The following is a 15,156-nucleotide window of genomic DNA, read 5'->3' as shown; positions in this document are numbered from 1 at the left end:
ATTTTTGTTTAAATTTGATTTGAAAAAAATAAAAAATAAATAAATAAAATAAAAGAGTGCCTTTTTCTCAAAGTTAAGTTCATCAGGCTTGAAAGCTGAGGTGAGATTAGAAATAATGATGGAAGAAGCTCGTTTTGAAAGCAAGAAGATCCTTTTGTGATACCACAGAACGGCGACTTAAGCCATAGCCACATAGAAAATCATTCCGTAGAAACAATATACAGCATCGAACAGAAAAATATCAGTGGCAATTTTTATAAAATTTCACCAATTAAGTTCTTTTATTTTATAATTCATATTTTAAGAAAAAGCTTAAATTTTCATTACTGAAGCTATGCAAGCCAATATAAAAAATTTTCGAAAAAATTCGAAAATACGAGAAAATTTAAAAAAATCTCCGAATTTTTTTTTTTTTTCTCTGTATTTTAGTCTGTCAAAGTATAAGTTAACCATAGACTGAAGTCGACTTTATGATAAGCAGCGCATTATTGGCATTCATTTCGCCTTCACATACATTTAATTATATGCAAGCCGATTCATTTTGCAATATATACATAAAAGTATTTAATGGCTTCATATGGCTTAGCAGCTAAAGGCATCTGCCTTTGCACTGATATGAATGTTGGAGATTCGAGTTCAACGCTCAGCTCTCGAAAAACTAACTGATGAAGAAGTGAAATTCAGAAACATGTCCTAGTAACCATCGCCGTTTGCAAACATACAATTTTTCTCTAATAGCAATAACAAAAACCATTGTTTAAAGCAATATGAGCAAAGCTTGCTAATTAAATACATATGATCGTATTTAAAAAAGTATTTTTAAAGTAGTAGCATTAGAGGAAGTAGTAGTAGAAAAACGTACTAATGCACCTTTCGCATACAATCGTGGGAAAACGAAACCCTTTTCAGACATGTTGGCAGTGTTGCCGTGAGCGTAGAAAGAAATGTATCAGTTTACAAATAAAAAAAATTACCAATCTTCGCCCCACATACCTGCACTTGATCGTCCCTCACCGAGCACTTAAATGTTCAAAGCGTGCCCGTATGAGCAAAAGGATTGTGGCCAGCGGCGGATTACATAAGGGCAGTTGGGGCACGCAGAACAGTGGCGGATTAAAACTGCGTGAGGTCCGAGACTGAAATTCAGAAGGGGTCCTGCCGGGCTCAGACAGGTGGGGGAGAAATACTAATAAATTATAATAAATAAACCCTAACTCTTAGCCCTTAAACCTGTAACAGGCAGGGCAGAAATCTGAAATACTTTGAAATTTTAATAAAAAAAAAAAAAACATTAATTATTAAATTATGGAGCTTTTCGGCCGATTTTTTTGAAATAAAACAATCGTTTATTTTATCTTCTACGCGTTTCGACGCATATTCGCGTCTTCCTCAGGAAGGTAAGTTAACAATTATTTAAATATCACATGTGGGTATAATCAATGCAAAATTTATATATATATAAAAAATACCGCACATCTTCTCTTGTCCAGGCTCAAACATTTGAGTGATTTGATGTTTGAGCCTGGACAAGAGAAGATGTGCGGTATTTTTTATATATATATAATTTTGCATTGATTATACCCAAATGTGATATTTAAATAATTGTTAACTTACCTTCCTGAGGAAGATGCGAATATGCGCGAAACGCGTAGAAAATAAAATAAACGATTGTTTTATTTCAAAAAAATCGGCCGAAAAGCTCCACAATTTAATAATTAAACTTTACGACCTGGCCCAATATAAAATAATAAATAAATAAAAAAAACATTATTTCAACAAATAAAAGATGGAGAAATAATTTAAAATTATTAAAAAACAAAACATTATATTTAAAAATGCAGATTTTACTTCCAGTGATAAATTTAGAATATTAGAATTTATACCGTTAGTCGATAATTTTAGCAGCGCTTTGAATCAAGATGGTTGAATCGAGATTTGGCTTTTTATCGAAATTCATTAAATTGACCCCATGCGAAATAGCAGAGAGTGCTAAAAAGTTACTTAATATTTACAAGAATGATCTTGACTCTAATTTAGAAATGGAATTTCTTTTATTCCAAAAATTTTGTTCTGAATTGCTTGAATTCGAACGTGAAGCTGGGATCAGCATAGAACAAGCGATGTACTCCTTGATAATTGAAAAGGGAGTCCGAGAAACTTTCCCGAATACTGAAATGGTTTTAAGAATTTATTTAACTTTATTGATAAGTAACTGTTCTGTAGAGAGGTCTTTTTCCAAATTAAATCTAGTCAATGATTCCTTGAGAGTATCGATGACTCAAAACAAATTGAATCATTTAACTATTATAAGCAAGGAGCGTGACATTGTACGTGATATTAATATTGACGATATAATAAAATGTTTCGCTGAAAAAAGGCACGGAAACGCTTCGTATGATTACAGGTAATTAATAATATAATAAACCTAACTACCTACACGTCTTTTTTATTTATTTCTCTTTTAAATCCCTTACAAGGGGGGCTCCACATCATTGGTGCCCAGGGGGCCCACTAAACTTAAATCCGCCGCTGATTGTGGCATCATTCGGCTGCACTGTGTTCAGTTGCATAGAAATTTGTTAATAAACTCAAGCAGAGCCCCACGGTTTTTAAGCTAACCAGTACATTTTGAATTTCCCAATGTACGAAATTAATTACTTAACGCCTCTTCGATGTATAGAAAGTCACACGGATCAAATTCTTTGTGCTCCAAGTGGCCCTAAATAGACATGCTAGAATGCCGACTATGATCCCCGTGGAATCATGTACTGTATCTACAAATCAATTAGCTTCAACGGTCTTAAGAGAAATATGAGAGGCTGATTGGCCTGAAGCTCTTTGGAGGCAAGCGAAAAGTAGTTGCGCTGCACAGCGTCTCGATTCAATACTTCTTCTCTTTCCTATACCTGCTCTTCTCTCATTTCCCAATCCCACTTCTCAACTCTCTCACATAAGTATGTCTACACCAAAACTTAATATCAGTTTCTTCGTTGTGCCATCTTCAGTGCAATTTTTTGATTTTTTTCATCTCAGATTTGTTACTTCGACTAAAACTATCTCATTTTAATGGCAAAATCTTTCAATTTCATATTTGCTTGCAGACTGTCTTGAACTCCCGCTCCAACAAATACAACACACATCATGATAATAAAAATGTCAATACAAAAATGTCCGCTGTCGAAACGAATGTCATTAACAACGCGCAAATCCAGAGTGCCACAACAGGACGAAGACGCAAAGTCTCGCAGCTTGGTGGTACACTCTCAGCGCGATCAGTGCGTAGCGAAACAAAGGAATTGCGCTCAGCGCTGCAAGATCGTGAAGCGGTCATACAAAATCTGCGCATACAGCTGTGTTTGGGTAAACTGCCACGCCCATCAGGACCACCACTCGATGAGAGCGAAAAGCCAGCAGCAGAGCAGAAACTACAAAGGCTGAAAGCTGAAGCAGAGAATAAAAAAATCAAGATTAAGAACTTGAAAAGCGCGCTGGAAAAATTGGATATAACAGAGTGAGTTTGTTTTTAGATGGAATGAGTGCGAAACAAATTTGTATACTTTATTTCATTTTGCTTAATAGTAATATAGACATACGCATAAGACAAGCGGAACTGGAATATGCGCTCGGACGTGAAGAGCTGCAAATGCTATCTATTGTTGAGGAAGCGCGCGCTCTACAGGCGCGCTTAGAGAAATCGAAACCTGAATTGCAAACAATTTATAAGTAAGCATTTTCTACCTCAATGTGAAGGCATTACTAATTTTTATCTTTCAATTTTTAGTGCTCTCAACTCAGGCGCGTCACTCAGCTTGCATGCGGTAAATGCGACAACCGGTCGCTGGGCGCCACATAACAAGTCCGATCAGCCTGGCTTCTATGTGGAGTGGGCACTGGAGGGCGATGGTTTATATAAAGGTGATCGCATAATTGAAGTCAATGGCAAGATTATTGCTTGTCGCACCAAAGAAGAACTTCAAAAGGTGATCGGTAATTCAGGAAAATGTCAAATGGTCGTATTGCGCAAAAAGTCAGCGCCAATACCGCAAAAGCAATTAGATCAGGAAAAGGAGAATAATATGCGCTTACAGCATCGTATATCCTACCTCGAAGAACAGGTGCGTGAATTGCAGACTGCAAAGGAACAGCAGCAGCAGCAACAACAACACCAACAAATACAACCATCAACACAGACACCACAAACACATACATCTGCCGCGCAAATACATGCCAATAGTCATGTGACAAGCATTAGCATATCATCGCCACCAACAACGCCGCCAGAAAATAAGCCTCTGATCTTTCAACGTGGCAATTATATAACGACTTTAGTTGGTGGTAAACCAATTGAATTGCTCGGTGATAGCAGTGGTGGAAATTCGTTAAGCAAAAGTAGCTCCGTTTCGCATGTCACTAAAACGCTTATCAAAGAGAATACAGAGAATGATATAGCGCGTCATGAGCGCACACCACGCTCATGCCCAGCTTCACATCATCCTTGCATGCCACCTAAGTCATTGTCTGCTTCCAAGATTTCGATTAACAGTGATTCAGCGTATATGCAACAGACGCACTATCGGCGTAGCGAAAAAGAACGTCAAGCGCGCGAACGCTACGAACGATCAGCGATCAAGGCAAATGTGCTACAACATCGAACCAATATGCATGCGCGCAGTGTTGAGCATTTGAATCACTATAATGGGTATGTTTTACACATATTTCCAATTTTCTATCACCTAATATCATCCATACTTTATGTGCTTTTTTCTTCTTCTCCTACACACAGCATGGACCGAAGACGCGATTGCAGCACAACAACGGATACCAATACGCGACTACCCACAGATATGCGCAGCGTTAAATCTCTGGATTTTGATAGTGACAATGAAACAAAGCAGATCAGCGATACCGTCTCAGAGATGCGTTCGGTGCGTCCAACGCCACCAAAGAAACCACTCCGCTTATCACTGCAGCGTGCTCAGAGTCTACAAACTGTTGAGCTAACACCCAACTGCGATTCCGAACGAAAGCGTCCTATGAAACGAGCGCATATGAAATCGCCTGGCGATCATGAGGGTTCAATACTCATTGAGAATTGTAGTCCCCTGCAGACGTCATCGCTGGGTAGACCGCGAGCGCATATATGAAAATTGCTTAATGTTCTCTTTAAACGCAACGAAGAGACACATTACTAGAACGAAGAAAATATGATAGATTAAAGATAATTAAAAATAGATAAGAAATAATTGTGGAAACATAAAAATAATAAATTAGCACTATTTTTTAAGCAAAAGCAATTCCTAATCAAATGGAGATTCAAGGGGCGGATTTGTGCAAGTCTTATAATTACTAATCAGAAATTGAACTTTTTACCAAAAACTGCAATAAATAAAACTTAATAAATTAAGGATTGTATAAATTAATTAAATATTATTATAATAAAAAATACAGGAATGCAATTTTGAAATAATAAATAACAGGGGGAATCGATTTCGTTGCATACGATGCGCTGAATGTATGGATGTAAAGTCACAACAACAAAATGCAAATACAAATTATATGAAATTCGTGCAATTTATGTTATGATCCAATCTATGTATATTTATGTCATACAGATTGTAGAAAATAGTCCTCTTATTCCTTTCACGATAAAATTGAGCAACTGTTATTTTCTATGCCAATATTTTGACTCTTTGTTACTGGGACTCTTGCATATTTGCAAGCGCATATAAAAAATCCATACAGTCCGGGAACCTTGCAAGACAACGCGGATTTCCCTAACGAAATTGTGAGTGGAGAGAATACTGCACTCAGCTTTAGAAAATTTGTTTTTTTTAGTAGATATTTCCCTTCTTTTTATAGGCCCTCAGGTTAGATTAGATTGTGTGACCAACTCTCAGTTAAGGGGGAGCTACTTTGATACATTTTTAGTCTATAGAATTCTCTTAAAGACATATTTCCTTCCAATTAGCGAAAAGATGCATGGCAACGATAGGATTCAAGGGGTTACGAACGCAATATATAGCTTCTCCAACCCAATTGTGAACCTCACCTACCCGTAGCGAATCCTGTTTCATTAACCGACGAGGCTCCGGCAACCCCAAGCAACTCATGGAACTAGGGGGTGGGCAGGGAGGGATGGCCTGAAGGTTTAATGTCATGTAAATAGTTCCCGAGATGGTCGGGCTAGTACCTTAATAGTGCTTTTTTACCGGACCATCAACATCGATAACACTCCCCAGGGTCTTCGGGGGGTGTCTTTATAGTTAATACAATAACAACAACATGCATGACAACGATAGAGTCAGAAATAAGGCGGGCAGTGTACTTGAATATTTTCATATACATATCGACCGAGATGTTAACACTTCGTCCCAGCAAAAGCTGGACAGAAGCTGGCTAAATGTTTTCACCTCGCCGTCCTTCATATAGATAACACAGTTGGAATTATCCAGAATATAAATGGCCGCACATAAACAGCGATTGTGTAGTGCCTAAAGCTGAATTGAACTTTGTAATTTCGCCGAGTGTTTAAAGACAACAACTCCGCAAAAAGGCTATCGACACCTGTCCAGGAGCAGAATAGCAGCCACGTTCAGATCGTGAGTGCCAGCCCTGGCCAAAAGATCAGCATGAGAGCTGCCATGGATTTTGCGTCAGCACCCGGATAATTTTATCATAAAGTAGTTTGTTGTTAGGTTAGGTTGAACTGTCCGGTCGTTGAGGACCTCACAAAGACTGATTGAGCCCGTTGTATTACCATAAGTTTGTTCAACGACCACAGCGAAACCCCCTATCAAAAACCAGGACCTATGTTATAAAATAACACCGTCCTCTTGGCAAATACTAGAAGCTTTTTAGGATATATGCCACTTGCTGCTTCTAGATCTGAGAGCCGTAGCACACCTAATAGCTGGAGTCTTACTCTGGCAGGCGCAGGGCATCATCACAAAACCTTTTCGATCATTTCCACTTCCAACCCGTACTTTGCACATCTGTTATCGCTGACCAAGTCAAATTTAAAGGCATGTGACGTCAGAAGGCATTAACTAGTCAGAATACCCTTCATGAGTCTATAGTCCTCCCTTTGTAATGATAGGAGTAGCTTTGTTAGTCTAAGGTTGTAAGACCTACACAAGATCTTTGACACTTTGCAGCCCCACGCTTTGGTCCACGACTTTCCGGCTTGATCCATCATGTGCAATTCTCATATTATCTCCCTATTTAATTGCGACGTCTATGGAAAAACTTCGAGGGATGTGCCTTTTTTAACTAGTACATCTGCTTCTTCAGTCCCATTTTCCCCATATCCCCTGGGACCCAGTATAATTGTATGCTTCTTCCCGATTGTTTTCAGAGAGTGTCAACACTCTAACACACTTTTATATGCTGGGATAATCAAGATTATTGTCTTAATTGCTACATGGATATCAATATAAACGCTGACGCGGCTACAGTTTAAGCTATTTTCTTACAGTGTTTCTACTACTTTGGTTACGGCTACTACTTCCCCCTAAAAAACGCTACTCTGTTCGGGCAACTTATAGGATCTACTTTGGAACCATCGGCGTACACCTTTATTCCGGCTCTAAGTGTTCCCTCGAAGCGCTGATATGGAATCAGGTAGTCTGTTCGCTCTATAATTGATGACGCTATACTACAATGACCGTATGGTCTGAGCCTCGTTTCAGTTGATAACGCTATGTTCTTTGCCACCAGGTCAACAGGTGGAATGTGCAGAATTCCATACAGTGCAGCCGTCGGGGTTGTTTTCAGGGCTGCCGTATATCTAAGCATTGATAGCTTGCATACCCCCTCTAATTTTTTGAGGTAGGCTCTTTTTGAGATCCCTGTAAATATCCAATAAGAGGAGCGGGCGACAAACTCCAAGTACACCCGAGCATTTTTTGCATGCATAAAGTGCCGCCAAGGCCTTCTTCGCTCTCTCCTGCACGTTGAACTTCCACGACAACTTACTATCTAGAATGATTCCTATATACTTTGTGCAAGGTTTTTCCTGCAGGGTCACCGCCCCTAGCATAGGCCTGGTGCAATTTGGGACCTTGCACCTCTTAGTAAACAAGACCCTATTCGTCTTCCCTACATTGGCTGTCAACCCGACATTAGATGCCAAGGTATGTACATATATCCCGAAGCACCAGATCCATAAAAGAGGTAATAGTTGGAAAGCATGTTCCATTTGTGACACTTTCAACGTCATCTGCGTAAGCCGTAAGCTTGACGGGCCCGCCATCGAACCGCCTGGGTAGTTGGTTGATGACCAGCGTCCACAGCATATGTAATAACACCTCGCCCGCAGCGTACCCCTTTCCATTGATTTCGTGGCTTCATACAAAACCCATTGTGAAGTAATCTTCCTGTAATTTATCGCGCAGCCGATTCATCTTCACTTCGAGAGAGGTCAAACAATCTCTGAAAGCCTTCGACAACCTATCAGAAAAACCCTACGTCCCCCTCTACCCCTCCCAAACCTCCCGTACAGCCTGGTCAAATCTATGAACAGGTTTACCAAACTCTCGCCTCATATTAGTTCCCCACCCTATTTCTCTCTTAAGAGAAATATTTGTGGTTAAAGCTGGCGCACATTATTCTGTCGAAGAAGATGCCGGTCAGAGTGTTGACTGCTCGTGGCTCACAAGCTTACACCTTGCTTTGCTTTTAGTGTCAGTGTTGGTGTTGTGCGAAGAGTCCAGCTGGTTTGAACTAGCGCCAATCGCTAAATCGCTGAAACGTTTCCATTCTGCGAATCATGGCGAGACGTTCACAGACATAGTATCTCTCCCTCAACAAATTCAATAGCGAAATTTCACAGAAAAATTCATCCTCAATTTGCAGTTTGTTGCAACTTTTGAACTTTCTACAATAACTTGCAAATGTTTACAATGTAAACATTACATATGTATGTACTCCTCACATTTTAAGGCTGAGTGCCGTACAGAAAAGTTTTCCTAAGTTTCAAATAAAGCACAATTCCGTAAAGTTAAAAATATTGTGTAACATATAAATACACAATTAAATCAAAGCAACCAAAGCATTTAACTTTTTATTTTTGTTGTTGAAAAATTGGAAAATGTCAGCCCAAACTACCTACGTAAATTATTATCGCCTTCGTTTTCGCTAAACTTGAAATGCAATTTTGTAAACAATTCGAAAATTATTGCAGCTTTGTGTAGTTCAATGAGCATTTTAGCGTGTTTTACCACCAATTTGCACGTATTTGCACATTTTACATGGTTAACAAATGCATGCTCGTGACACTCTATTTACATTTACTGTCTTACAGAACTGATAGGAACATAGACATTGCACATACTTACATATATTTAAATATACGTGCAAATTCCCCTATATGTAACTTGATGGCATGCGTAACCATATGTTCCAGAAGAGGCAATCACTGGTTAATAAATATTTGTAAAATCACGCTCTGATACCCAACAACAAATCGCATAAGCTATTATGAAAGTAGGGAAAATTACGGCAGCTTTGGATGATAGATACATACATAAGTCTTTTAACAATAAAATTGTAATACTTTATCAGAAAAGAGAGACGAAGTTGAAATATATATGACAGCAGGCAACCAAGCAAGACCGATAGTCTCACTGATCACGCTGGTCGCAAAAAATGGAAATAACTCAGCCATATTGGATCGCATGCTGGAGGCACAAACACGCTCTTTCACATACAGGCACGAAATGAATCGACTCAAACCTAGAGCAGTAGTACTGCAATGATGTGGGCCGGAAAAGTAGTCTCCGAATTCAACCCATGGTTGAGGTCCCCTGCAACGCAACATCAAAAATTTAGAAAAAGGTTTTTTAATTAGAAAAAAAATTTCAAAGCGTGGTCGCCGCACGACACGTGCTTTGGCGTAAAAAGCTTCTCAGTGTCTTGCAGCGGGCGTTCGGCACCGATATAAAACATTTAGGTGCTGTCCGGCCAATTGGTAGCAAATATTAAAAATGAGCATGGCGCAAATTCGAAGAGAAGCTTTTCCTAAATCTTCCCGTGGTTGAATGGACCACATGCCAGTTGTTGTTTTATTATAAGCTCCTATGCAAGCATAACCTGGTCCCGATTACTATCGGTAATATTTCCTCAGTCTGTTCATCGGAGTGGTCGTGCAGTGTCATCCTCGGCTCAGCTGCCATTTTTCGGGCTTTTTTGGTAGAGCTGAAAATTTAAATAGGCCTCAAGGTTGGCTTTGTACTTCCTTCTGGCGTTTTGCCGCAGTTGGGAGATGCAATGCTTCCCTGACCTGGAGTCACGGTGGTGGTTTTGCACTCCTAACAGAAATCAGTGAATTTATAATTGATCGCATATTGAAGTTTAAAAACTGGCGTGGTGCCATATAAAAACAAAATTATTATTGATTTGGTACCTGACGTGGTGCCATTTAAAAACCAAAAAATTTACATTTCGAGAAATAACGGAATTTAAATATTATTGAATAACGGACGAACATGTGAAATGAAACGACAATCTATAAAGACCATTTTGATTTTGTACCTGGCGCTATGGTCATGGAACCCTGTCATTAATCCCAAAATCCCAAAAAAAAGTAAATATTTCCATATAATGTAAAAAAATTCAAATCCGAAATGCTTATACTATGCCAAATGTGCAAACGTTTAGCTACAATAACATGACCTGCGGAAGTGACAGATGGGGTTCGGTTAGGAGATGTATAAAGCTTATACTTCTTACCAAAAGAGTTTTTGCCCTAGAACTCAGCGCACTTCGCTAAACATTAAAGGAGCGATGTAGTGCCAAAAGCGGTCGGGAAAACGCTACGGAAAATGGGAGTCGGCTTTGAAAAGTGTGATTTCGTGGTAACCGCACACCGGAGAGTCTCGCTGTTAGGATTACAAATACTGCTTAGTGCATAAAGTATTTGCTCCTTTCGCAAAACCCTAAGCTTATGCGTAATGTCATCAGCATAGAAAAAGCTGCTTTCATGCCTAATATAGGAAAGCATTTTTTCAAAAGAAATAAAACTTATGTGTATATGGTGTAAATTTTTTGGCGGGTATTTTTGTCTACGTATGTAAGTATGCTTGAGTGTAACATATGCACTTCTTTAGGCAGGGTTGACACTTATTTAATTTTGTTAGCTTTTGGTTACATAAACTGGAAATTGCATGGCTAATCGGCATGCAGAATTCCAAAGATGAAGTAAATACCTTGCAAGATAGTTGATGATGTCTCCAAACTTGAACGACACCACCTAATTCACAAAAATTCAAATAATAAACACTATTCAAATACATACCGCAAAAGGACATCCGAGTACATATGAAGTTTAAATATAACAGAATATGTTTTCCGGTTTTACAAATTCGAGAAATGTTCACAAACATTTTTTGAAAATATAGATTATTTGGTATAGGAACTCCTTACTTGAAGGAAATTAATGGGAGGGGAAAGGCACAGATACTTAGAGAAGAGGAGAAAAGGAAAGGGAGAGGGGGAGGAAAAAATAGAACTATGAGGGTGAAAAGGAAGGTTAAACCTTTTAGAATAGAGAGCGAGATTTGGACATACATATCTTCAAAAATAATTCCGGAAATATATAATAATTGATTTAGTGTCCAATATATGACGGAGTCGGAGAAGACAGAAGAAGAGATGGTAGAAATGAGATAGCCATGTAGAAGGAGAAAAACATCACGATGAGGAGAACAAAAGACAAAGGAAAACGCAGGGTTAAGAGAAATCCAGATGAAAAGGAAAGTTTAGAGGAAACGGGAACGAGAACATTAGGGAAAGATATAGTGGTAAGGGAGAGAGAGGAAGACGGTAAACAATAAAATGAGGATGAGATAGAAAGTGAGAGAGGAATGGAATAGTATCGTAAGAAGAAAAGGGGTTGCGGATTAGAACGACAAAACGGTGAAGGAGGATGGGGTTGTGGGTGGCGTAAATCAAAGGAGGGAGATGGGAAGGCAGAATGCAAAAACCAAAGAGAAGAAGAAAAGGGAAATGGTATCGAAAAGGAGTATACATGAGTGCGAAGGAATTGAGAGTCAGATGGTTAGAAATCGAGAGAGAGAAATATTATACATTGCTTGAGATTACTTTCGTTTGGAGTTTCTAGCTTGCTAGAAACCCAATGGCTCGAGGTTAGGTTAGGTTGAACTGACCGGTCCGAGGGGACCTCACATATAATGTTTACGAGACATATCCTACAGGAAAAGAAGTTAACTATTATTTACTATTAAATGTATTTACTATATTAAATGGACGGCTATTTTTCTAAGGCTATGCCCAAAAACAGTCTGAATTAGTTACCCTTGCATGACATGGCAGCCAAAAGGTAGTACACAGCGGTTGACGTGACAGCTTGTTTAATTGTTTACTTTTTTATAGTTGATAAAAGTGAGTTCTTTTGGTTATTCCCGTAAAACAGTCAACTATTAACGAGCTTGTTTTTAGCAATTTGCTAGTTTTTTTCAATACGGTACCCTACGGAACTAGTGCGATACGAACGTCCCCTGCTGATGTACTTAGTACCTTAGTGGAAATACCTTCCTTTCCTATTCTTATTGTGAAAGACTGCACTAAGACTTCAAAACTTCTCTGAGCTAAAGATAGGCATCAGTACAGGGCAAGTGAAAGTACAAAGTAAATCATAGAAAATCCCATATCCTCCTATGCTTAGAATCTCACGAAATTTTGAGGTTTTCACTGTGGTCAGAGCTCTTTAGGAAAAAGGGAATCTAAACGTCTGGTTCTCGGAATGGTCAAAATTTGATTATAGAAAAACGGGAGTTGGTATCTATGGACCGAACTTCAAGAAGTCGATACCAATGGGATGTTACGGAGGGGCTTATAGTCGAGATGTATCCTCAGTATGTCAGACAACCAGGCAGCTACTTTTAAGATGGTATATAAACTATCTGGGAACCAAGACACAGTTTTGTAAGCATGGTATTAGGGATATGAAGGTATAGAACGGCCAGACTATCTAGCCAAGAAGGGTGCAATAGTAGCATTCTCTAACCCAGAGCTCATTAGTGCTAGCAGTGTGGGCTTACCAACTCTTACAGGAAACTTGTAAGTAAGTTAAATCTATACGATACATAAATCTGTCGCATTTTCGAGTTGCAGAATGAAACCCCCGTTCACATTTCATGCGAATGGTTCACTCTGGCAGAGACTCTCCCATCTAGGTGGTGTGGCTCTCAATACCTTCGTGATATGGAGTAAAATGCCTGAAAAGATAATCAAGTACATTAAAAGCCTTCGCATATATTACAAGTCGGAGAGGCCAATCACAATAGATCTAAATAAAGGTCACAGTGTATCTAGGCCTAATAATAAATGCACTGGTTAATTAAAACGGGGTGGCTCAAGTTTTCCATATATTTTGCTCCGTTTCTCAAAAATTTCTATACGCAAACTATACCGTTGAAAGCGCCGAAATATCCCTTTTCCAATGGCATACAACTTGTTTGTGGAATACACAAAAATGAAGTTACGGGCTAATATAACTTTAACTAATGCAAAAGGGTCTATAGTGCTGCTCCAGATATTGAAGGTGTATTCAACATTCTAAGTGTGTAGTTTTTGAATTCTCGACTTGACCTACAACTTTAAGTTTGTCTCGCAAAGAGCTCGTTTTCAATATAATCCATAAACATTTCTGAGTACAAAATATTAACAGAATACCTTTCTCATATTTTACAAGTTCCTCAAGTTCCCGGTCTATTGTACATGCGATAACAATTCTAATACATTGAAGTTTAATCTCTGTTGTATGATCTAAGTTATGAAGTAAGTACAGGTGTTTTGACTTATTAATTACAATTAAACAAGACATGATTCGAATTTCAAATGAGCACCCATTGAAGATCACTCTTGAAATTGTTGTAGCTCTCATATCATCTCAACGGTGCTCACCAAAATCAATTTGATCTCACCAAATGCCTACAACGAGCTCCAAGCAGAATTAGCTTTTTTGTATATATATATGCAAACATATGTACATAAAATTACGAGCCCACTTAACTTTTAAGGTGTGTACGAAAAAACTACATCGAAACAGCACACAACTCAAAACAAGTAAGAACGGGACTGTCTTCGGCTGTGCCGAAGACTTCATACCTTTCATGAATGGGGCTGAACAATAATCTTATCCCGTTCGTAATCTCCGAATAATCGGATGTATAAGATAAGAAAAATATAGTGAACAGATCTGCATACCTTATAAAATAAAATATAAAATAAAAAAGAGGTAGGTACTTTCTGTGAGGATGCAAAGCTTCAGGTTTTTTGTGGTCTGCATGTAAAAACTATGACTACGAATAACGTATTTCAAAAATATATGACGTAAACGTAACTATTTGATGAAATTTGATGAATTTTGAAGCTTCTAGCCGTAAAAAAGGGGTCAAAATGACAGTTTATATGAAGTATATAATATATATACCACCGATCTCTATGATTTTTTCAGACAACAATATATGCTATATACGTAAGCATTTTGTGAAATTTGAGGCTTCTAGCTGTTAAAACGGGGCAGAAATTGCGCAAAGTTTCTTATCTGAACAATCGGTTGTATGAGATATATACTATGTATACCACCGATCTCAATGATGTTTTCAGACACCAATATATGCTATACACGTAAGCATTTGGTGAAATTTGAAGCTTGTAGCTGTTAAAATGGGGCCGAAATCGTAAAAAAAATATATATATACTATATATATATACTATATATACCATCATATATATATTATATATATCACCGATCTCTATGATTTTTTGACACAACAATACATACTATATACGTAAGCAATCGGTGAAATATGAAGCTTATAGCTGTTAAAATGGGGTAGAAATTGCGAAAAGTTTCTTATCTGAACAATCGGTTGTATGAGATATATACTATATATACAACCGATCTCTATGATTTTTTCATACAACAATATATGCTAGATACGTAAGTATTCGGTGAAATTTGAAGCTTCTAGCTATTAAAATGGGGCTAAAATTTGCGAAAATATATATATATATATACTATATATATATACTATATATACCACCATATATATACTATATATATCACCGATCTTTATGATTTTTTTAGACAACAATATATGCTATAAACGTAAGCATTCGTTGAAATTTGAA

The 15,156-nt window shown here is 38.1% G+C and overlaps 1 protein-coding gene across 3 annotated transcripts in view; it reads left to right on the top strand.

Annotated features, from left to right (window-relative positions):
* Positions 1–5,445, top strand: part of sprt (PDZ domain-containing protein sprite) — a 63,204-nt gene extending 57,759 nt beyond the window's left edge. For all 3 annotated transcript variants that reach the window (XM_067774290.1, XM_067774291.1, XM_067774292.1), the window contains 4 exons: positions 3,102–3,511; positions 3,580–3,723; positions 3,782–4,699; positions 4,784–5,445. In XM_067774290.1, the coding sequence (XP_067630391.1) occupies positions 3,102–3,511; positions 3,580–3,723; positions 3,782–4,699; positions 4,784–5,144 (1,833 nt within the window). In that variant the 3' untranslated portion in view covers positions 5,145–5,445. The remainder of the gene's footprint in view (positions 1–3,101; positions 3,512–3,579; positions 3,724–3,781; positions 4,700–4,783) is intronic.
* Positions 5,446–15,156: the final 9,711 nt, after the last annotated feature.

This window comes from Eurosta solidaginis, chromosome 3 (assembly GCF_040869045.1).
Source record: "Eurosta solidaginis isolate ZX-2024a chromosome 3, ASM4086904v1, whole genome shotgun sequence".
NCBI lineage: Eukaryota > Metazoa > Arthropoda > Insecta > Diptera > Tephritidae > Eurosta > Eurosta solidaginis.
This window is presented reverse-complemented; position numbering and strand designations above follow the sequence as displayed.